This window comes from Aspergillus ambiguus, assembly GCF_047715705.1.
Source record: "Aspergillus ambiguus strain CBS 117.58 unplaced genomic scaffold BDV59scaffold_30, whole genome shotgun sequence".
In the NCBI taxonomy this organism is placed as follows: Eukaryota; Fungi; Ascomycota; class Eurotiomycetes; order Eurotiales; family Aspergillaceae; genus Aspergillus; species Aspergillus ambiguus.
Genome location: NW_027395543.1, coordinates 1 through 22,290, shown reverse-complemented (window position 1 = coordinate 22,290; position 22,290 = coordinate 1). Strand labels below are relative to the sequence as shown.

At 50.0% G+C, this 22,290-nt stretch overlaps 7 protein-coding genes across 7 annotated transcripts; 3 read left to right on the top strand and 4 right to left on the bottom strand.

Annotated features, from left to right (window-relative positions):
• The first annotated feature begins 1 nt into the window (after position 1).
• On the top strand, positions 2-2,232 carry BDV59DRAFT_89243 (mediator of RNA polymerase II transcription subunit 17). The gene is made up of 2 exons (XM_073697287.1): positions 2-818; positions 877-2,232. The coding sequence occupies exons 1-2, from the start codon at positions 158-160 to the stop codon at positions 2,142-2,144; spliced, it is 1,929 nt and encodes a 642-aa protein (XP_073545403.1). The 5' UTR covers positions 2-157; the 3' UTR covers positions 2,145-2,232.
• On the bottom strand, positions 2,233-4,160 carry BDV59DRAFT_209594 (putative MFS quinate transporter; the record flags this gene model as incomplete). The annotated part of the gene is made up of 4 exons (XM_073695418.1): positions 2,233-3,397; positions 3,443-3,571; positions 3,638-3,827; positions 3,883-4,160. The coding sequence occupies 4 exons, from the start codon at positions 4,158-4,160 to the stop codon at positions 2,321-2,323; spliced, it is 1,674 nt and encodes a 557-aa protein (XP_073545402.1). The 3' UTR covers positions 2,233-2,320.
• Positions 4,161-5,115: 955 nt separating this feature from the next.
• Positions 5,116-6,832, bottom strand: BDV59DRAFT_209592 (putative MFS transporter; the record flags this gene model as incomplete). The annotated part of the gene is made up of 2 exons (XM_073695417.1): positions 5,116-6,493; positions 6,580-6,832. 2 exons carry the CDS (start codon positions 6,830-6,832, stop codon positions 5,202-5,204), a joined length of 1,545 nt encoding a protein of 514 aa, XP_073545401.1. The 3' UTR covers positions 5,116-5,201.
• A 4,638-nt stretch (positions 6,833-11,470) lies between these two features.
• BDV59DRAFT_204121 (zinc-dependent alcohol dehydrogenase) lies at positions 11,471-12,686 on the bottom strand (the record flags this gene model as incomplete). The annotated part of the gene is made up of 3 exons (XM_073694381.1): positions 11,471-12,156; positions 12,210-12,500; positions 12,566-12,686. The coding sequence occupies 3 exons, from the start codon at positions 12,684-12,686 to the stop codon at positions 11,471-11,473; spliced, it is 1,098 nt and encodes a 365-aa protein (XP_073545400.1).
• A 491-nt stretch (positions 12,687-13,177) lies between these two features.
• On the bottom strand, positions 13,178-14,624 carry BDV59DRAFT_204120 (glycoside hydrolase family 76 protein; the record flags this gene model as incomplete). Its single annotated transcript, XM_073694380.1, has 3 exons — positions 13,178-13,741; positions 13,791-14,494; positions 14,549-14,624. The coding sequence occupies 3 exons, from the start codon at positions 14,622-14,624 to the stop codon at positions 13,178-13,180; spliced, it is 1,344 nt and encodes a 447-aa protein (XP_073545399.1).
• Positions 14,625-16,590: 1,966 nt separating this feature from the next.
• BDV59DRAFT_209589 (amidase signature domain-containing protein) lies at positions 16,591-18,647 on the top strand (the record flags this gene model as incomplete). Its single annotated transcript, XM_073695416.1, has 4 exons — positions 16,591-17,836; positions 17,894-18,006; positions 18,057-18,141; positions 18,189-18,647. The coding sequence occupies 4 exons, from the start codon at positions 16,591-16,593 to the stop codon at positions 18,305-18,307; spliced, it is 1,563 nt and encodes a 520-aa protein (XP_073545398.1). The 3' UTR covers positions 18,308-18,647.
• A 2,231-nt stretch (positions 18,648-20,878) lies between these two features.
• On the top strand, positions 20,879-21,516 carry BDV59DRAFT_183833 (uncharacterized protein). The gene is made up of 4 exons (XM_073690603.1): positions 20,879-21,048; positions 21,097-21,178; positions 21,248-21,266; positions 21,336-21,516. The coding sequence occupies exons 1-3, from the start codon at positions 20,961-20,963 to the stop codon at positions 21,261-21,263; spliced, it is 186 nt and encodes a 61-aa protein (XP_073545397.1). The 5' UTR covers positions 20,879-20,960; the 3' UTR covers positions 21,264-21,266; positions 21,336-21,516.
• Positions 21,517-22,290: the final 774 nt, after the last annotated feature.

Here is a 22,290-nt window from a genome sequence, read left to right as displayed (position 1 = left end):
TGCTACATGCTTATGTGTAATGAGTCAGCTATACACGCATTAATCACGTGAATGGTAGCTTCAATCAATCAATCAACTTCCCGTCAACGACGCAACAACAGCAACAACTTCTTCTTCTCTCCCAATTTCCCCCCACGTCCTTCTCTGGGGGCCCATCATGCCAGATTCTCTTAGCCTTCCTCTGCGCCCTCTCATTGACAAGCGTGAACACCAGGACTCTCTACCGGTGGAGATCGCCCAGATCAATGCTCAGTGGGGGTCCTTTCGCGATGTCACTGAGGACAACCTACGAGCCAAAATCGAAGTCGAGAAGAACAAGGCTCCTTGGGCTGAAGATGACGAATCTGATGGTCAGTCTACCGCGGATGTCGATGCATCGGAGCGTTTGGATCGGCTGTACAAGCGCCGCGCCGAGATCACCCAATTCGCTGAGCAGGCCCATATGGAGGCCTTGTTTGCCTTGGATTTCGTCTCTCTTCTCCTCTCCAAACATGCCCCCCGTCAGGCCGAAACCTCCATCTCAGCCTTTCTGAAACAGGTCGCCCCTCTCGGTTCCCTCAACACAGAGATCGTCAACCCACCCGCCAAACCCGAATCTACCACGAAAGATGTCAAAACCGTGTCGCGGGGCTGGCGGTTACAAAACTTTGATGCCGCTGCCAACCGATTGCTCGATGCTGCGACACGATTAGAATCCGAAGTCGCTTCAGAGACTCGGTACTGGGACGAAGTGCTTGCGGTCAAGAACAAGGGTTGGAAAGTGTGCCGATTGCCGCGTGAAAGACAGGCATTGGGAGTTCAATACGGTTTCATGGAGGGTATGTTGCCATATAATAATCAAGCTATCAGTCTGTCGCATATACTGACTCATGTCAGCGACTCCCATCTTCCGTGATCGGGGTCTTGCAGCCTTACGACGGGCCGACAATGGGCGGTTGTTCCTGGACAAAGGGTTAGCACCACAACGAACACGCATGTTGCGAGTACAGGTGAAATATCGTGGGGCAATATCCGGCTGTTCCAAGGTACAACCGTCTGTGACGGAGGATGCCGAATCGATCGAGAATCGCATCTTTCAAGCGCGGGATACTCTATACGAGGAGGAATTGTTCCACGAGCTGTTCCGTGAGGCGAGGATTCTAGGAAATCAAGGTGTCATAACTCGCCAAAACCTTGTCCAAATACCTGTTTCGGAAGAGCAGGACATTCTTCTGGATTTAGTAGATGTCGAACAAGGTCTTCCTCCAGATGAATCTTCGAACTCGCATGAACACGACACACTCGCCAATTCCGTTTCCCACTCCATTCGTATCCTTCTTGCCTACGCCCACCGTCAAAATTTGCGACGTCGCACCCAACCCCCGCCTCCGCTATCTACGAAGCGTCGACACACCCCCGAATACCTTCTCCTACGGCCGGTCATGGCATACCTTCAACATAGTTCGCACGTCCGGTGGGTGGAGTCGTTTCTGAATGGGATACGTCAAGTGCTCCAATCTGCAGGGCTAGAGTGCGAGCTCAAGGCTATTCCTTTCTCGTCCGTCCGACTCCCCACAAAATCCACCCTGCCAACCGTCGAAGCTCTCGTCCAAACCTTCCTGGCGCCTCTTGAATCCGTCTTCAGCTGCAAACTCCCATCCTCTCATGGCTCTGTCAAGGTCAGGGTTCGCACCAATACCGTAATGCCGCCTTTCGGCACCCATTTCGATATCTCCACAATCATGCCAGAATACCCCGATATTCAACCTCCCAATCGCATTGGACTACAGGGTGAAGTTGCTGCAGCGTTGACGCACTTCACCATGCTCGACATCCTTTCAGCCATTCGCCAAGACCAACAGTCGACACCAGCCGCGGAACTGACCGACGATAGATCGCCGACGGACCAGGTTCGGACGTGGTCAGCCGTTTATCCGCACCATGGTGAGCTGGTAGCCGTGTCATCGGCCGGTTCAAGCAAAAAAATCAAGATAGAGTTGTCGCCACAAGAGTTATCGGCGCGGGCCTATATACGTGGAGAATCCAGTAAATCCAGCGACGAACAGAAAACTCCACGATCGCAAAGCTGGAGACCGGACTCAACACCCCCAAGCTCGCCTGGTCTGATGGAATTTGTGAGAGCGATTTCCAGAGTCGCTGATTGAAATACGTCAAAGGAAGTGGTTATGCGCGTGGTCTCATAAATTCATTTCCTTTCGGAGTAGGTTAGATTTGATACCCATACATGAATAAGCAATGTTCGATTTCTATCCGTTTTCTTTGAACACGGCGCATACACCCCAGCAAGCCTCAAATCAGCAACCAGCAGCAAAATGACCGTCTAAACTCTGGCCGTGTTGTTCTCCTGATACCTCTCATCAAGAGCCATATTGTCCACTGCCTCTTGGGCCTTACTGGCGGAAATCAGATCTCGCTGATCCGCGTCCTTGTTACCGTACAGACCAATTTTGTACCAGGGCAGCTCGAAGAGGCGGTCCATACTCTCGAGCGACCGACCCGCCGTCTCTGGCACCGTCACAAGCACCCACAGGCCACCCACGATTGTGACAGCCGCGAAGAACCAGAAGGTACCTTTAGGGGTGATGCCACCATCAGCGGTCGACAAGAGCATGTTTGGAACGGCACGGGAGTTCCCGTACTGGTTGACGAAGTGCAATGTCATGGCCATGGACGTGGCGAGCGCGCGAATCCGCAGTGGAAACAGCTCCGCAGTCAGCAAGTACTGCATCGAATTCCAGCCGAGGGCCCATCCGACTCCGGAGATATAGATCATGGCGATCGCCCCGCGACTGGCTCCAACCTTGCTTTCAGGTAATTGGAAGTCATCGACAATGCCCATCTCCGGCACTGCGGTGAGGAATCCCGCCACGTACACCATCGAGATGGCCTGTAGACCGATGCCGATGAGTAGGGCCCGCTTGCGACCGATCACATCTACGAGGAACAGTGCGCATATGACAGCGGCCACCAGCTTGACGATACCAAACACAGCTGTCACTAGCAGCGATTCGTTGGAACCCGTAATCCCTAGTATCTTGAACAGGTCCGGGGCGTAGAGGGTGATCGAGCCGGCTCCTGACCATTGGGACATCAATTGTGCCATTCCAGCAAGGTACAACCGGTATAAGTTGCTGGGGACGAGTAATGCTTCCTTGATCACTCCGAGAGGTCCGGCACCCATGGTGGCCTCCATCTCAGCGTCATGGGATTGCTGAATACCCTGGATCTCGTTGACCACGTACTCATGATCTTGGGGGAGATTTCGGACGCGAGCCAGGTTCTTCAGCGCCTGTTCGTATTTTCCCTTCTTGACGAGGAAGCGAGGAGACTCGTATTGGAGTAAGGAGAGGAGAGCTATCAGGCCGGCGAAGATGATATGGAGACTAGTAGGGACTTCCTATATGCGGTCAGCATAGTTCTCGACGTCCGCCCATTTACTCACCCATCGGTTGTGGGTGTTGTCGCCCAGGTTGACCTCGCAGCCATAGTTGGTGAAGTAAGCCAGTACGATTCCCAGGTAGACGAATCCAGTGAAGACGCACGTACACAGACCTCGTACGGAGGCAGGTGCCTGTATATCGAATTAGTGCAAAGACGTCCATGGGTATGCATATTAAAGGGAGGACGAGGAGCATACAATCTCAGCCAGATAGACTGGCCCGACAACCACCGTCTGGCCTACTCCTAACCCGGCGATGAAACGACCGGCATAGACTGCCCCAAGGTTCCCGTTCGCACCCATGAAAATGGCGATGCCCACGATCCACAGAGCACAGAGCTGTCGAGTTGCCCAGATACGGCCGATGCGATCGCAGACCAAGAACGCACTGCCCGGTGTTAGTCCGACTGCATGCTAGCTTTACGGGGCCGATAAGAACTTACAAAAGAGCACCGCCGACTGAACCGATTTGCACCATAGCGGAGACATTTGCCTTGATGTTGGTCTGTTCGACCTCGCTATAGGAATCGAAATGGATCGTTCGCTGGAAGTCCTTAGAGTTGAAAGCTCCCGAGATTAAACCCTCATCGACACCACGGGCAGCGCCCATCAAGCCAAAGGAGACCACTGCAAACCACAAACGCCAGTTGAAGACCTGCTTGGGGTCATCGAGGTTCCCCAAGCGAAAGACGTTGATCGGTTTCTTCGAACCACCCGCCATGGTGTCTGTGGGGACTAGCAGACGATGCCAGGCACAAACAGGGTCAAGAGAGAAGAGACTAGCAGGGTGTTTAATGTGTGATATTCAGTGGAGGAAGATTAGGAACACTCATTGCAGTTACTATGGAGGGTCCGGGGTCCATTTAAATAGCTTGGATATCTGCATTGCAACCTTCGCACCTCACCGTCTGATTGCTTTCTTTGGCCCAGAAAGAAAATAAGAACAATACCCCCGATGATCGTCTCGCACAACATCCGAGGAGATGCGGGGAAGCGGACGCGGAGCGCATTCTCCTCCACGGGGAAAATTGTCTAGCATGGGAGTATGACTAGGCTCCCACTCTCGTCATTCTTACTCGCTACTCATGCCTGACCCGATGGAGCCATCCCTGACGCCAAGGGAATGTCGTAAAAGCTCTCTTGTCCAAAGAGCTTATTCTATCTTCTCTGTCTTGGCCAGTTGGTAATGTGGGTGTCATGCGGAAGGTTGAGGAAAGAAATTTGTTATTATGATAATCTCTTCAATATCAATATCGTCGATGTCGGAACACCCTCGTCTACCGCTCAATATCGGATCAGCCGATGTAATGAGGGGCTCGGTCAAGGTCCGAAGGATTCAGGTGGTTTATATCAGTCAAACCATCCCGGGAAAGGTGGGTGTACCTACTACTGCTGGCTAGCCATTCACGAGACCTCGAAAAGAGATCCACTTCTCTTGGATCTTACGCCAACCATGCGGTCGGAGTTGATAAGAGTTGATGGGGGGAGGTCAAGCTGTCGGTTCCATCCGCAGTATACCCCCACACTACCTATGTAGTTATGGCGAGTACGCAGTACGCCGTATAAGAATGATAGCTTTTCTAGGGAGGCTCCACTCACCTTACATTTCGTAACTGTACGGCTGTTCAAGAGATTCATTCTTCATTAACTGTAGATAGATGAACAGCGGTCATCCGGCCAGGTTGTGAGACCTAAATAGAATACAGGAAACAGGAAACTGCTATGTGGAAAGCGCGAACAGAGCAAATGTACATATATCCGGCTATGGCTTCCACCGGAAAGCTGGATTGCGCCAGTCGAGATCCTGGATTTGCTTTTGCGACATGCCCGCAAGGGCCTGGTCGATATCTGTCTTCTCCCGCCTGCGATTATCCCACTTCATCCACGCCCACATTAAGGCTCCCAGAATCATAGTCATGGACGAAGTCGCCAGATTCAGCCCGTTTCCAATATGATAGTCCGGCGCATCGAAGGGGAGGAATGACCACGTGGAGATCAACCCGCCCACGTTGCCCAACATGACGTTCGTGCCGATCGCACCTGATCTTGCGGTATCCGAAATCACATTGTTGGAGACGTGAGCGTTACAAAGAGCGCCAAAGGCAAAGGCACCGCTCGCGATCAGGAAAGTTGCCCCGTATCGCACCATGGCGACTTTGCTGGCAAGGAACATGATGTAGCCCACCATCATCAGAGGGGGTCCGATCACGAAAAATATCATGCGTTGATCAAATGTCCAGCTCAGTAAGGGGAACAGTACGGTGAAGAAGGCACCCACGACATACGGCGGTACTGTGTGTAGTTGCTGAGAGACGACGGTGGCATGCGGATAGATCGTCTTCACGATCGTCGGCGCGAAAAAGGCGAGACCCTGGACGGTAATATTGTTGAGCAGGAAGATGAAGGCCGTTCCCAAGGTAATCGGACTGAAGATGCCGCGCAGCATCTTGGGGAGATCCATCTTGTCCAAAACTTCCGTGGTGGCCACACGCTCCGACTTGAGACGCGCGATTGCCAGGTCCTTCTCTTCGTCGGTCAACCAGCGGGCTGTCTCCGGTCGGTCTGTGAGGGTAGCGAAAGCAATCAGACCGAGGCCTATGGTGATGATGCCTTCGATGGCGAAGATCATCCGCCATGTCTTCAGGCCGCCGAAATGGTCGAGAGTCAGAATCGCGGAGGCCAACAGACCTCCGAACGCACCGGCAAGCGGCGCCATGACGATGTAAAGGGAAATGCGGAAGGCCAGCTCGCTACGCCGATACCACCGGGACAGGTAATAGGCGATCCCTGGCATCATACCGGCCTCGAAAATCCCTAGCAAGAATCGGACGCCGGATGCCGCGTGGATATTGTGGACAAATGCTGTACAAAGAGAGCACACGCCGAACAGGACCGTGCTCAATGGAAGAAACCAACCGGGGCCCATCCACTTACAGGCCACATTACATGGGACCTCGAAGAGGATATAGGATATGTAGAAAACTGACAAAACTTTGTTGTAGTCGTTGCCCTTGAGACCCAGATCTTCCTCCAAGCCGGCCAACTTGGCATTTCCTAGATTTCAAGAAAAAAGCGATCAGTACGGCGTATACGGACAGAAAACACAAACGAAGGCTCGTCATGGGGGCACAATTTCATACCGATGTTGGCGCGATCAATGAAGCAAAAGAGGTAAAGTAGCGCCACCGTTGGGACAATATAGAAATCGATCTTCAATCGCAACCGCCGCTCCGCAGACCGATCAAATTCCACCAGCGCCCGGCCATACTGATCTGTCGCCGCCTGATCATGTCCGGCAGCTTCGTGTGCGGCATGCACAGCAAAATTCTCTTTGTGTTGGGACATGCCCTTTTCATCCGCGACGTCCGGAGGGGGAGGAGAGTCTGAGGCCATGCTACGCCGCTGCTGGTAACTCCACCAGAAATGAACGAAGAAGGAGGGGATGACTGAAACGCGGATCAGTGAATCCTACAGGGGGCTTCAAGAATTTATAGCTCTACTGTTGATCGGATAGCAAACTCTGGTCGGATTTGCCGGGCAACTGAACGGGAGTGATGCTCGGATGGGTGCGTGGGGACAAAATGGGGGGAATCCGGGGTGGAAAGTATCGGACGGTGGGGATCCTACATGACTGAGATCAGATTTTAACATCTACTCCAGAGGTGAATGGTCAGTAAGAGGAAGGCAGGTTGGTATTCCTATCGCTTCAGAGATGCGGCATTTGGACGAGTGTGGGGATGGACATCCTTAGGGTTAGCTCCCCCCTCTTCGATGCGATACCGCGTGTCATTTCAGATGGACAGGCATGGAAAGCTCGACCGGCTCATCATTCGCGGGGGCAAAGAGCTGCCACGCGGGAATGACTGTCAGGACCACATTTATCAGGTCGAATCAGCGGAGATTCCACCTTTCCATCTTCCCAACTGACTTTCGCTTACAAGCAGCCATGGATCTTGGCTGAAAGAGATGCCCAATCTGGACTTGTCCCCGAGATCCTGGACGACGTTTTCGGACTGTTCGAGCGCCGGCTCAGGCCTTGGCTTAACTGCCAAGGACCACGCTGGCGCCATGGCAGTCGGTTTGGATTCGTCCGTGGTTGACCAGGCTGACAGCCACCAAAGCATCCTGGCTGTGCAGGGGCCAATAGACACCTCAGAGATATGTGGTAAATTTAACTCTCTACCCTCCGAGAAGGAATGCTGGGTGTAAACTGCAATATTCGGTGTTCCTCTGGTGCTTGGTATGTCGAGCAAGAAGGACTATGTGGAAGATGCACAGCGCTCGCAGTCAACAGCAATACAGGTACGAAATATTCATTTCTCCAAGGACAGCCCTGAGAAGAGATGAAGAGCATTTGATCATCTCCCCGCATTCGCTTCTCGCCCAACATCACCGACCCCACAGAAACCCCAGAATCTCGAGCCGAGGGATAGTCCACCTTTTCGGTCTGGGGCAAGAGGCCAAGCCCAGCCCGCTGGCGGGCCTCTATTAGTCAGTAGAAATTAGGTCACGAGCCCAGGATTTCAATTTTATTCCTCGGAATATATGTAACGCCATTACAGGGGACCACTCACATGCCTCTTTTCGCTTGCTATTTCCAGTCACGATCATCCCAGTCTCTTGGCAAGAGGCGCTGCTTTTCAACAGGTCTCCTCTGTTTTGTTATGGCCATACGTAGCAACAAGCCTCAAATTGCCTCTTTGATGATGCTCGGAAAGAATCAAGTAGAGACGATTGCCTATTATTGATAATTTACAAAACGGTGGCGAAAAGATATCGTTTTGGTAGAAGCGACATGCGCAGTAGATGCCTGTTAGTACTCCGTATGCGATACCAGTGTACTACCTACATCCTGTCCCCTACGAAACATCTCCTCCCCGGGCCTCACACCAACTTGGCGAACCAGGATATTGCGTCAAGACGAAAACCAAGCCAGCCGCAGGATTCTAGGTCCAAGCTCTGTAAGCGAGTTTTTCTTGGGACTTATGGCGTCGGATGTGCTATCGGATGTGTAGGTAGTTATTTCGGCATCTGCAGCTCCCGATCAACACCAAGATGCTTAGATATTCCTTGAGCTTTTGTAGCATTAGTTTGCTGGCACGTATTATCTCTGTTCGCTTTACTTGCTTTAGTTGAGGACGCGAGATAAATCACCTAGGGACAGATGTTTCATCATGATGACTTCCAAGCACTGCAATAACGTAAGACGGACCTTTGGAGGTAACACTGGGACGTTTGTCCTCTCCTATAACAGTGCGTAATTGTATAGTTGGAGAAGCTATTGCTACGTATACTCGCAACGGGACTCGCTGTATCTGACAAGCCTGGTCTTGCAATTCAGACCCCTGTCTTTCTGATCACTTTACTCACCACAGCCTCTCTTCCTGACATCTCAACTTTGTGGGGCTTGTGGGGATAATGCTCTCAGGCCCCCTAATCTAAATTGTTTTGTGTGTAAAGCTGTGTCCCAAGCTGCGGAAGATTTATTGTGGCTTGTGTGTTTAAAGTTTTGTTTATGTTAACAAGACTTTCTTCCTTTCTCACTGTGCCACTGGGTTTTGAGACCCTGGTTAGTCAAGTTTCTAATATGAAGCTAGGTTTACTATGGGAATATTACAAAGAACTCTTGGTTATGATTGGCGCCTTGTGAACCCTGTTGTTCCTCGTTTCCTGAGGCGATTATCAAAGGAGTTACTCTTCGCTTCCTTCATATATAGGGCTTCCAGTTTGCTATAATATATTCAAAATATATTGTCCCATCACATAAAACACAATTGCATGATGTCTCAGCACAATTTCAAGCACTAGTGAATGTCCAAGTAGTGAGCAAATTACCAACGAAAGGGCGGGGTATTACCCATGGACTGTAAATTTTGTCTTGACCAAAATTTGATCTTTCGAAGGCACCTTTTCCAATACTCCTCCATCTCCATCATGCCCCTCATCGGAATGAGGAGCTGATCCCACCACGGACGTTTGCGCATCCATAAGGACAGGCCACATCTCGAAGTCTGGATACAGCCTGCCAGCCTGGGAGCTGCCGGGAACTTTGCTATTCGTGAACTTAGTATCTGGAGCGTACTTGCCCCGCGTCCAGTTGATCGGAGGGAATTAGTCAGTCGACAGAAGAGATGATCGAAAGCCGGTCGTAGATGAATGCTATATGCGACAATAATGGCAACTCCGGCTTCCGCAACCGAGCAGGCATGGAAGGCAAAAGCGCTGTATGGAAAGTCGGTGAAATCGACTGCTAGAACCTCACTCAAACGGACTGCGCCAAATATCATTGTTATTTAATTAATAATAGGATGAGGCATTATTGGTATAACTTAAGAGACTCACAGACTACCAATGCTAAAGATGGCGATCAATCCCATTCTGTTTGCCATGGGCAGTTGCAGTTTCATGAGCATGGGAACTGACACTATAAGGATGAAGAAGTCCACGAGATTCACAATGCCAACCGCAAAGAAAGCTGCGTTCTGATCACCACATGCATCTCCTGGTGTTGTGGGATCCCAATTCATCGACACTGAATGGTATATCAAAATTCCAATCAGTGTTGTCATGATCGCCCAGCATGTTGCGAGGCCAACCACTAGATAGGTACAGACGACGAATGATTTGACAAAGAATATTCGAGCAAGCATAAGGCAAATTCCAATTTTGACAAGACCTAGGGAAATGGCATGGGAGCACCTCTGAAGCAAAAGAGAGCTACCTCCTTGGTTACACACACCATCACGCAAGGGTCTGATGCAAAACGAACCTTGAGCCGTCTTATCGTATGATAGGGGCTTAATTCTGATATATGGTGCCCCATGCCTCCACTGAGGATCACTTGGGGAATTACTAGACATAGGAACAGTCACCGAATGTAACAGAGCAAGCACTTACTCGAAATGCTCACACCAACGAAGCCATAGAACACAACCTGTGCGTAACTTGTCAGCATATCGTTCTCTTCTGCACAGACCACCGCTGTACCAACGCAGCAAGGTAACAGTATCCTCCAGCGCTAATCCAACTCCTCGCACATGTCGAGAATAAATGCGCATTGCCATCCATTCTGTGGTGAGGAAGATGAGGATTGCGTTCACTACAATGAGGGTTTTCCGGCACTGGACGGCGGAATGACATTTTCGGTATAGACGAAACGTCTGCTCAAGTTCCTCAAAGGGGAATGATTCTGCAGTCGACATCAGGGTTACATTACCGAATGATAGTCCCTTCCTTCCGGTCGTACGGGGCTCCGTAGGTTCGGAAAATAGAGGAGCCTGTCCGTGTAAGAAGTCGACTACTTTCATGTTTACCGGAGAAAACGATCTTTCAAATAAATAGTACCAGGGCAATTTGACCCTGCCCTTTCTCGCACATGGTTTCGTATGTTGACCGGCTGTAATTCCAACAAGGCCGTATCTGGAACGAAAGGCTTCTGACATTATTATAAAGTCCAGGGGATGAGAGATATGGGTGATGTAGAGACGTCTAGCTGTAAACGTCCTAGATTCTTATTTTTTGTTTACTATTTTGCCAGGCGACCCGGATGCTCTCCACAGTTACTTTGGTTCCATGTCTTGTCACTGATTTGTATCGATGGTCCTCTTCGTTCAGCAGATATCCAGGGTCATCAGGCACTTGTATTTACGACGTTGATGGCTGGCGCGAAAAAATAGAAATCCCACCACTGTGCGCACGTGGTGCAGGAGGATATATTTTGAAGAATATGCTCTCATGGGCCACGCGATCTAGACCAATTAGCCAAGTGACAACAAAGAATAGCCATACTTGGTAAAAGCGAGCATCAGAGAGGGTGTAGGATGTATATAAATGCTATAATCTTCGAGTTCCGCCCGATCAATCATGCGGATGGGACTCCGAAGGGGGAAGGACCAGGAGCCCCCGTGACACATAAAGCCCTACAACCTTTGCGGAAACTTCCTCCCCCCAAATAGCCCAACGGTATAACTTCATCCTCCTCAAGACCTCCTTCCCCAGTTCGAATTCTCCGCTCATCTTCTCCTTTTCTCTCTACTGATTAAAGTCCACCACAATCCGTCCTGCCACTTCTCCTCGCCGAAGTTTCTCCACTGCTTCGGGAAGACGATCGATCGGATACACCTCGCAGATTTGCTGCAACTGTCCGCGACGCGCAAAATCCAACGCTCGTGCCGTGTCTTCGCGACTGCCGACCATCGTGCCCTTGATGCAGAGGTTGCGGACGATGAACCGGAAGGGATCCTCGCCCAGATGGATCGTTCCCGTCTTCCCCAGCCCGATACACATCACCACCGCCCCCACGCGATCTCCCACGTACGACGTGGCTACTTTGTAGGCTGCGGGCGCTGTGACGAACACTCCGTGAGCTCCGACGCCATCGGCCACTTCCACCACTGCCTTGGTCGCATCTGGCGTCTCCACGAAGTCCACAAACGCCTCGGCCCCCATCTTCATCGCCAGTGCACGTTTTGATGCCCCCGTGTCAACGACTATCGGTCGCATACCCATCGCCTTGGCCAGTTGGACGCCCTGAATGCCCACGCCGCCGCCTCCACCGGGGAACACTGCCCAATGGCCCGGTTTCAACCCGCTCTCCTTCAGCGACCGATAGATGGTGGACGCGCTACACATAATGGGAGCTGCAATCTCATCCGGGATTGAGTCGGGAATGGGCGAAGCGTATCGTGCCGGGGAGACGATGTACTGTTGGTACGTTCCTACCATGAGGACTTAGTCGCGGAAATTTCTGTCACAAGCGCGAAGGTCTCACCTGGAGCCATGAGTCCCGTTTGGATCCCAGCCGCACAATACGTCTCCTTGTCACTCCAACAGTGCTCACAGTTGCCGCAAGTGTCCAACACCGGCTTGATCCCCGCCCGATCGCCGACCTTGAAGTTGGTAACGTTCTCGCCGACCTTGACCACCACTCCAGCCCCCTCGTGGCCCGGGGAGCGCACCCCCCAAGTCGACATGGGGGGTGTGCCTAGGTCTGCCTGCATATAGTGGATATCTGAGGCGCAGAGGCCCGTCACGTTCAACCGGATCAAAATGTCGTTGGGACCTGTGGGGGTTAGCCCGGTTTCTAACTCTCGCCTCCCCCTACACTGACCTCCAGCAGGAGCTTACCAGGCTTCGGCACAGGGACCATTTCTACCTTAACCTCAAAATTGGGACCCTCGTTGACCACTACACCCGCTTTACAGTGCGTTGGGATGTGCACCTCCGACAGAGGCATAGCCGGGGACATAATGATGACGACGATGACCTTGTTTGATGGTTTGATGGACGATATGTGATCAGGAGGGACCTTTCGATAGCTACAGCTGGTACGCAAGTGACGGTGATCTATCCGAAAGGATGATCGGCGTAACAAGAGGATGAGCTTCTCGCTCGCATTTTATGCCAGAGTCATCCGAGGTATTGTGCGGTACTCGCCCACAGAGCCAGCCATCCCCTCATTTCCCCTCTTTTACGACCTCAGTGGCGGCCGGTCAGTGAGGAGAGCGGACAAGCAGACACTCCCAGCATTTCCGGATATCCACATCCGTGGCCTCTCGGCCTTCGATTCCGTGATCTTCGCAGGTAGAGAGGATGGATGTACCAACCGCCTTGACGCATTTCCGTTGAATTGCAAGCGATACTCTGTTGTTCGACCTGATTTGTTCTAAATATATTCCACTTATACACTCCGAAACGACATTATAAACAATAATTAGTATGTGTATCCTGCGCGTTGTCCTATTCATACAATGCCCACCCGGTGGATCCGATCACAAACACCGACATAAGTACCGTCAGGATCCCTGCCCCCGCCCGATCCGCTGTCGTGATATCCATCGTGAGACTGTGGGGTGTTGGGGGGGCTGGCTCTGAGCCTCCGCCGGGGTTACCTTTACTGGTACCACCGTTGTCGTTCGTCACCGGCGGATCCACACGGCTGATCAGCGTCGACTGAATAACTTCAAGCGCCGCAATCTGTAGCCCGACGTCTTTCATGCCATCCCACTTGCGTTGAGCCCATTTCAACCCGCACATCCCGTTGTCGGAGCCACCAGTGCAAGTCTCAGCTGCTGCCTTCGCAGACGCGCGGATTTTTGGCATGACCCAGTCAAACGTGAAAGGCGCCATCTGAGTGGTCTGCGCCATCCAGCGCGCTAAGTAGCCTTTGAAAGACCGTTGATCCACCTTACACGTGTCGATAGGCTCGCACGCCCGCTCGTACATGATGTTTTTCTGGAAGAAGACTTCCGTGGCGTTGAGGATGTGCTCCGTTCTTTCTTTCCATATGGGGTCGCCTCCGGTCTAATGGAATTAGCCTTTGGATTCCCTACTGTGTGGATGCAACGCTTACCAGGTTGTACATATTGGCCGCTCCGAGAAGATACACGCCCGAATTGTACGTCCATTGAATTTGATTGAACGTTGTACAGTTCGACGTGTCGTCTGTTCCATCGTAAAAGAGCCAGTCGTTCGTCATTAGATTGACTGCCGTCGTCCAGTTCCACGCTCGCTCCGCCCATTCCGCATACGTCTGATTCCCCGTATACTTCGCCAACCGCGCAGCCAGGTTGAAAAAACAACCATTTGATATAGTATTCTTGTAGTTGAAGCCGTTGTTGAATGTAAAGATCTGCCACCGCAACCCTCCTCCACAGGTTTCGGTATCCCATCGCGCAGCTTGTGTATTGAAGACGGCCTGCGCCATGGCTAGCCAACCAGGAGACGTGTCCGGGGGATTTGGAAAGTTGCGTTCCGCAGCAGACATCGCAGCAAATGCCCAGAAGGCCTGGTCGTCATTTCCCTCGGTCCTTGTCTGGTTAGTAGGCATGAATGTACCAGTGTCTCCCGCTTGCCATAGGAGCCCTTGCATAGTGATGTCGTTCCATGTGTCATCTCCCGTGTAATACCAGTAGTCGACCAAGCTGTTGAACATAGCACCAGCCTCCCACCAGTAGTACGGGTCGGGAAGATTACCAGGATTATCGCCCGGCCGGTACCCCGTATAGAAGGAGAGCATGTTTTTTGCAACCACCTGGGCGGCCTTCTTGATGGATTCTAGGCGGTCTTAGATTATGATAAAGACCTGAAAAATAGTTGCTAGTGTCTTACCTGGGTCGTCTATTTCCATATCAACTGCCTGGACGCCGACCAGCAGCGCCAGGATGAGAAGCCATGGTCTCCGCATGTTGATTCTTTCGATCCCAGCACATCTGGGGAGAGGAATAAAACAAGGGCAGAAAAGAACGAACCAAAGTCTAAAGGACCATATCGGCTCACGGTATTATGATGATCCCTTAACGTCAGATGGCATTCTAGGGAGGGGAATGTGGTAGTAGCATAGAAACAAGCCAACTCCACATGGCCCTGCGATATATTGCCAAGGAGACAATGGATCGGAATGCTTCAATGCATTCTATTGCCTGCAAAATATTAAGGTCGCATCGTACATCTTCCCAGATGGGCTAGCCATTGGTTCCTGGCCAATGAATCTAGGGGCGACTGTGGATTGATCCGAGTAACGCATCTTCATCCCTGGCGCCGGATGCGGTAATACCACATACCAGTGCAACCGCCTGAGGCCCTTGACGACTCCCCTTGTTAACTAAAAGAATAAAACCAATAATCTGATATATCCGGTGGACCATGACGTCTACTCATGGTATTACCGTATAGGCTGTCATATGCGGATTGTCCGATGGTTCCATGGATATCATCCTGCCGTCCTACCAGGATTGCGCGTATCGTACACTTCAATTGACTACCCACCTAAAGCAGAGACGTGTATGAATTTGGATAATCATGAATGAAAGTGATCGTTTGGTTGGCCCTTTACGACCGACGTCCTGTGTTTCTGCCAATTGAATCTGCGGGGTTCCGCAGGCGGTTGGTTCCCGACGCAGTAGATTTGTTGTAGCCTGCTCATTGAATGGTGTGAGACGCCCGGAAACTGTCAAAACCGTGGGATTGAGAGGAGTTTGATATTAATATCCTTGTTAGAGTCTACTGATCCCGGATAAAGTGTTCATGAGAACGGATGCTTTTGGATGGCCATCGAGATCGTGTGATTCCCGGCCACCAAGTTTCATTCATTGCCGTCAGTCCCTACTCTATTGTTTGACTAGACGAATATACCCACTGGCATCCAGGACTCACAAAGGCAAATTGGTGGGCTTGGTATCATGACCAGGGCGGATACTGGGATTGGCTATGTTAGGTCGGCTCCTTGACACCCGCCCAGAGCCGTTTGTCGATCCAGGAAAATGTCGTTATACACTTATATGGAAGAGTTATAGATCCTGGCAAATGATACTACATCTAGTAAAAATGAGGCACTTGGCGAGGGCGATAACTTAATATCCCTAAGCCATGACCGTCGATACTCATCTCACAAAAGGCATGAATACCCCATCTGGACACCATAACTGCAACAGATACCCTGTTCTGCCCACTTAGATTCTCAATAGGCACAGAGCTCGAAGGACATACTAAGGATTTCCCCCGCAGTAGCAGTTTTATATTAAGACTACTTTCCAATCAAAAATACCACAGCTCTTGAGATAGGGAGACTTGAACGACATAAGGTACTCCGCATTTCTTGTCATCCAAACTCAAAGTTTTACAGACCACATGCATGCATTTTGTAAACCGCAGAAGCTTAGGTAAGTTTCCCTCGTAGACTATTGGAATATGACCCAAAAAGCCCCACGGATACCAGTGTCATATACAAATGGCTGGAGGAAGTGGCAAAGAAGACCAGCCAGTAGCATGGTTATCGGTTCTTCGGGTATCTGGCGAACCTCTGCCGTCGGCGGCGTTCGAAGACCGCGAAATCTGGTAGTATTAAGTTACCTGCACTCAATCTGAAGCTGAAACCAAATCAACAGCTTTATGAGTATCTTGCCGTGCTATAGACCTCTATGCGCAAACACATGGTGCCCACTATGGGTTCCAGGACAATCTTACAGGTAACTCCGACAGTTATCCAGCTTGGCCACTTACTGATCTCCTTGAATCGACTACGGACAATTCCCCGCTGACCCCTCTTCCCCTCTTATTATTAATTCCATATGAGGGGGCGCACAGTATCTACAGGTCGACTTCCCCAGTTCGTTTCTACATTCTACATTGGACAAATCTGATCCCAATCCATCATGAAGCCAGCTGTCTGGGAATGTAAAGCACAGGCCAAGCAGGCCGAAGCTGCGGCTAATATCCCACTGGAGTGGCGCCTATCACCTGAAATCCTCGATCAGGTTGCACAAGGAGCGATGCAGAACGTCCTGGAAGTCCCTCGCCAGTCTGGTATTCTATCCGATCGAGAGCTCCTGATAACTGGGGTTACCGATGCTACCGAGCTGCTGAAGAGGCTCTTGTCTTGCGAACTGAGTGCGGTGGAAGTCACCACGGCCTTCTGCAAGAGGGCCGCTATTGCCCAGCAGTTGACATCCTGCTTGACTGAAACGTTCTTCGATATCGCGTTAGCCCGGGCCAAGGAGTTGGACGATCACCTGTCCAAGACTGGAAATCCAGTTGGTCCTCTCCACGGCCTTCCTATCAGTCTCAAAGAATCGTTCAACGTAAAAGGCGTCCCCACCTCGCTTGGTTTTATTTCCTTCCTTGACCGTCCCCCTCAAGCACACAATTCCGCTCTCGTTGAGATCCTGCTGGAAGCAGGAGCGGTGCTGTATGTCAAGACGAACATTCCGCAGACCATGATGACAGCCGACTCACACAATAATGTGTTCGGCCGTGTGCTTAATCCACACCGTCTCAATTTGACAGCGGGGGGTAGTACTGGGGGCGAAGGTGCTCTAATAGCCCAACGAGGATCAATCCTCGGTGTGGGAACTGACATCGCTGGGTCCATTCGAATTCCAGCCTTATGCTGTGGCGTGATTGGCTTCAAACCAAGCATTGGCCGAATTCCTTACGGCGGCCAAACAAGCGCAGGCCGTCCAGGTCTTGCCGGGATTGCTGCTGTTGCAGGGCCATTGTGTCGTTCCCTGCGGGATGCAGAGCTTTTCTTGAAAGTAGTTTTTAATTCGCACCCTGATGATCTAGATGATGCAGCCCTGGGGATCGCTTGGAGAGAGCCCCCCTCCCAGTCGAGTCTGACTATTGGTCTCCTACCAGAGGATCCTGTCCGTCCTTTACATCCGTGCATGCAACGTACCCTGGATACAGCAAGTAGGATGCTCCAGGCTGCTGGCCACCGGATTGTGGACCTCTCCGGAAAGACACCTTCCATTTTTGCAGCCCATGACACCTCATTCCGCTTCTTCAACATGGACCCTGACAAAACCCAGGTCACTAATATTATGCGTGGAGCAGAACCATGGGTTCCATCTCTGCGGACAACTTACAATCCAGAAGGAACAGACCCAGAGCCAACCCTCAGTGAGTTGTATGACCTGAATGTGAAGCGATCAGAAATATCCGCAAAGATGTGAAAAGTCTTCCTCGAGAACCAATTGGACGTTATATTGGCCCCAGGGTACCAATCTACTGCTGTCCCTCACGACACATATGGCGCCCCAATGTATACTGTTCTGGCAAACTTAGTGGATGTAGGTATTTCACTTATACACGTCTTACCGCACTCAACTAAGCGCTGTAGTATCCTGCATCCATATTACCATTCGGTCAAGCTAATGAAGTCTCCGACGCTCCCTATATCCGCAATGTTCCCTATATTCCAGCATGTGAGTCCCACACAACCAGTTGTTACGGTGTGTGCCAACAAAAACAGATAAACCAAAGGAAATTGAAGGCGCACCCTGCCATATTCAGTTGATCGGCCGGCGACTGAAAGATGAGGTCCTCATACAGCACTCTCAGGTGGTTGAAGCAGCGCTAGCGAAGGCATAATCTTCAATTGTTATTTATTCATTTTTTCCCGTAACGTAATCCTTCCAGTTCATGTTCTATTGACTGAAGTAGATAGTGTCATTGTATCATCTCATTAGAAATACTCCAGGTAAGTTACATTTGGAGAAGCGTTATATGATCGTAGATGACCTGTGATACGACATCCTATTTGTATGCATCAGGGAAATACCCGCTTCTTTATTAGATAGTATCCTGGGCATAATGGGCAATAGTATCAGCACAATCAAAATTAAGGCTATGGTTGACATCTGAGTAGTGCAGGCCTGCCTGTTGCTTTAAGTACACCTCGGGTAAAGAGTTTCATACTCCATAAAGGTTTTGGCAAAGTAACTGCTTTCGCCCGGGCACCAAGCAGCAAATGAAGAAGTTAAGCACACTGCGTAAAAGGTTAGGAGCGGATTTTTCCGTTGGCATGTGATGAAACGCGTGATTTTGTAAATGTGACGTCAGAACCATCTCGGGCTGTTTACCTCACCTTCAGTGGTTCCAGCTCCATGGTATGTCACATTTGGGTATTTCCATGGTGAGATGTCGATGAAATATATCATTTATGCGGCCTGAAGGTTGTTTGGGATAATAGTCGCTGCATTACCAGGCGACACTCTTATAGTTTCTGGTTGGCACCTCCAATCCTCGGTTCAAGTGTCAAAAAGTTTGACACAGTCATCATTGCCTGGCCTAGACGTAACTTCCTGGTACCGGAATGGCCGCTGAAAAACCGTTCTCACAGGGCTTTTAGAGAATGTGGTCTACAACGACGATGCTGTTCTACTCGGATAAGCTAGAGGGAATAAGTCTTCCTGCTTTTTCAGGAATGTTGGTTACCTGACAAAGAGTTGAAGATTGATGACCCTTCTAACAGACAGCATATTTTTCTAATTATTCACGATATAACGTCAAAGGCCGATATAATTTTTTAACAGAATCCGGGTAGCGTCCTGTTCATTTCAGCAAGGCTCTTATGCTGGCCATCGATATGAGATAACCAACCTTATCCGACCAGGCTCAAACACACTGCGCGTCAAGGCCTATCCCACAAACTACCTACGTCACCTGTCCGTGGGTTTTATCGGCTGAAATCTATACCCTCCTGACAATCTCACCGGGATTTGGCGCGATGTGAAATTCAAACGTACTGGGCCGATATTTATGTCGCCTGCCCGAGTTCAAGCGAACGTCCGGAATGGCAATGTGGAAAAAGCTGTCACAGTCACGATTGTGATGGATCTCGAAAACCACAGTAACTTATCTGTTCAGGGAGTCGTTCAAGGGAAAACTAAATGTGACAATGATTCGCAGCTGGTCGAGCTATTTCAAAATTTCAGCGTACCGGCGCATGGTACATCGACACTTTCCACAACCTCCAATCTATCAAACCCAAAACTCCGGTGGCCTGCTACAAGGGGCGAGCAGCCGATTTATTATGTGACGTTAAATGCCTCCTCTTGAAAGAAATCAAGTTTCGGAAATCAGCGCCACAAAGCAGTTTGGTATTCGCATGATAACGTCTCGCTTGAACGACTACACTGATATCGTATTCAGTATAAATGGCCATCGATTTCTTGTGGAAGGGGCAGGTTACTCACCAGATATATTCTTGCGCTTCGACCAAAAACGTCTAGCAGGCATTGTTCAATATACGCTTGACATGGGGCTCAATACCGTTCTCTTTGAGGGAAAGCAAAAGCACCCAGAATTCTACGAACTTGCAGACCCTATATATAGGCCTGATAGTGCTTGCGGGCTTCGAGTGTTGTGACAAATGGGAGGCTTGGAATGTATGAATCCTTCTCAGGATGCACATCCACAGCTGACATTGACCGCATATCAGCGATGCTGCTGGTGAGAAATCGGCAGACAACGATTATAAATTTGCTCAAGCATCAATCCTTTACGAGGCCGAGATGATGCAAACCCATCCATCTATGCTAGGTTTTCTGATGGGATCAGACTACTGGCGCGACGATCGATCCGCTTCAATATATGTCAGCGCACTGCGTGGATTGGCCAAGCCCCATAATTGTTTCCGCCAGTAAAAAAGGCTACCCCGAAGAGTTAGGCCCATCTGGAATGAAAATGGATAGGCCGTATGACTGGGTACCACCAAACTACTGGTATGAAAATCACATGGGAGCTGCCTTTGGCTTCGGGTCAGAACTGGATGGAGGTGTTGGGACACGCGAGATGGGTAGTTTGAAGCGAGTTTTATCCCCTCAAGACCTGAAAGGTCTCTGGGCCCGACCTAATAAGGGGTCTTTATATATCTCGAAATGATTTTCAATTTTATGATCTGTCCCTTTACAACAAAGCCATATCTGCACGGTACGGGAGCCCTACGGGACTAGAAGATTTTCTTCGGAAGGCACAGATGATGGACTACGAGGCTACGCGTGCCCAGTTTGAAGCATTGACAAATCGTCAAAATGGAGATCGTCCGGCGACCGGGGCAATATACTGGATGCTAAATAGTGCATGGCCCGATTTAAACTTGCAACTTATTGATTATTGTCTTCGACCAACTGCTGCGTATTTTGGCACAAAGGCAGCAGCGAGGATAGAGTATGTGGCCTATGACTATGAAAATTGAGCAGTGTTTCTCATTAACCAATCTAATGTTGGGTTTTTACGGTTGATGCTGGAGGATACCGTTCTTAGCCGAAATGTATATTGGTTATCAAGGGGGAATGGCGAGCTTGAGTCGAATAACTCTACGTGTTATACTACACCAGTGAGTCGTTATGCAAATTATACGGCCTTGAGTCTATTACCACCTGCTTCCATCACATGTGTTGTGAAAATTTTACCAACAATGGAGGGGTTCATGCGCATGGAGGTCATGCTAGAAAATGTCTGACGTCCCAGCATTGTTTCTCCACCTTAGAATACTCCTCCACCCACGAAGCCAGGAGGATATATTACCTGTCTACTGGTCTAACAACTACACCTCTCTTTCAGAGAACTGGTTAAATGTGACTGCAATATCAATAAAGTCGATAGTGATACTCACTGGAGGAAACTTGAATCAGACCGATTGCCATTAGCTAGATACGATGTTGGATTTATCGCACTGATGTGTATTGCGATCTCTTCAGAATGCAAGGGTGCGTCCATTGTTTGTGATAGAATCCGCAGAATTAATTGAATCATATAGAAAGGAATGGAGTTCCTCGTTGCAAGTGATATGTTCCCTGGAGAAGCGGTTAGGCAGCGTATAGAGAAATCCCAGCATAACACTATGTCATGATTGGGCATTAATTTTACTGTTGAGAGTTTCGTGTCAGACAGAACCTAGAAGTTGTAGTTATAACCCACCAGTGAATTAATCAATTCCTGAACTGAGGAGGCGTGGGCTTACTTGAAGACGGACTGTATGGGGATGTACATATAGTCTAACAAAGTCACCCATGTAGGAAGCCCTGTGCTCCCAAAGTGCCACCACTCTATGTGTACGAAGACTTGCCAATGATCCAAGCCTAGGCATCAGGCAATGGGGATTGTTGAGGCTAACTCCTGGGGCAATAAGGAATCTCTGAAATTCGAGCTCTGACAACTCAGCACAAATATTTTTAATAAACAGGTATTCAGGATATCAGCTGATTCCCAACGTCCTTTATCCGGACGTGGTGGCTATTAGGCGATGCCCAAGTGTGATGAATATTATCTGATGCAGCCGACGGTTCGGCATGAGAGAGAATGAAGCTGCCTAGTAGACCGAATCTCAGTCTGAAATATGAGCCATGTGACATGAATGTTTGTTCCTGACTTAGATCATAGACGTTGCATGATTGTGGGACACGTACTTCGTATATAATTCATCAGAGGCAATCGCAATGCTTACCTAAATGGGAAACCATCACTCGAATCCCAGTTAACGTATTTCACAAGCGACCCGCCACTACAAGCGACCCGCCACTTTCTCGCGTTTTTGACCGCGTCAAAATTTTTGTCTAATTCAACCACCA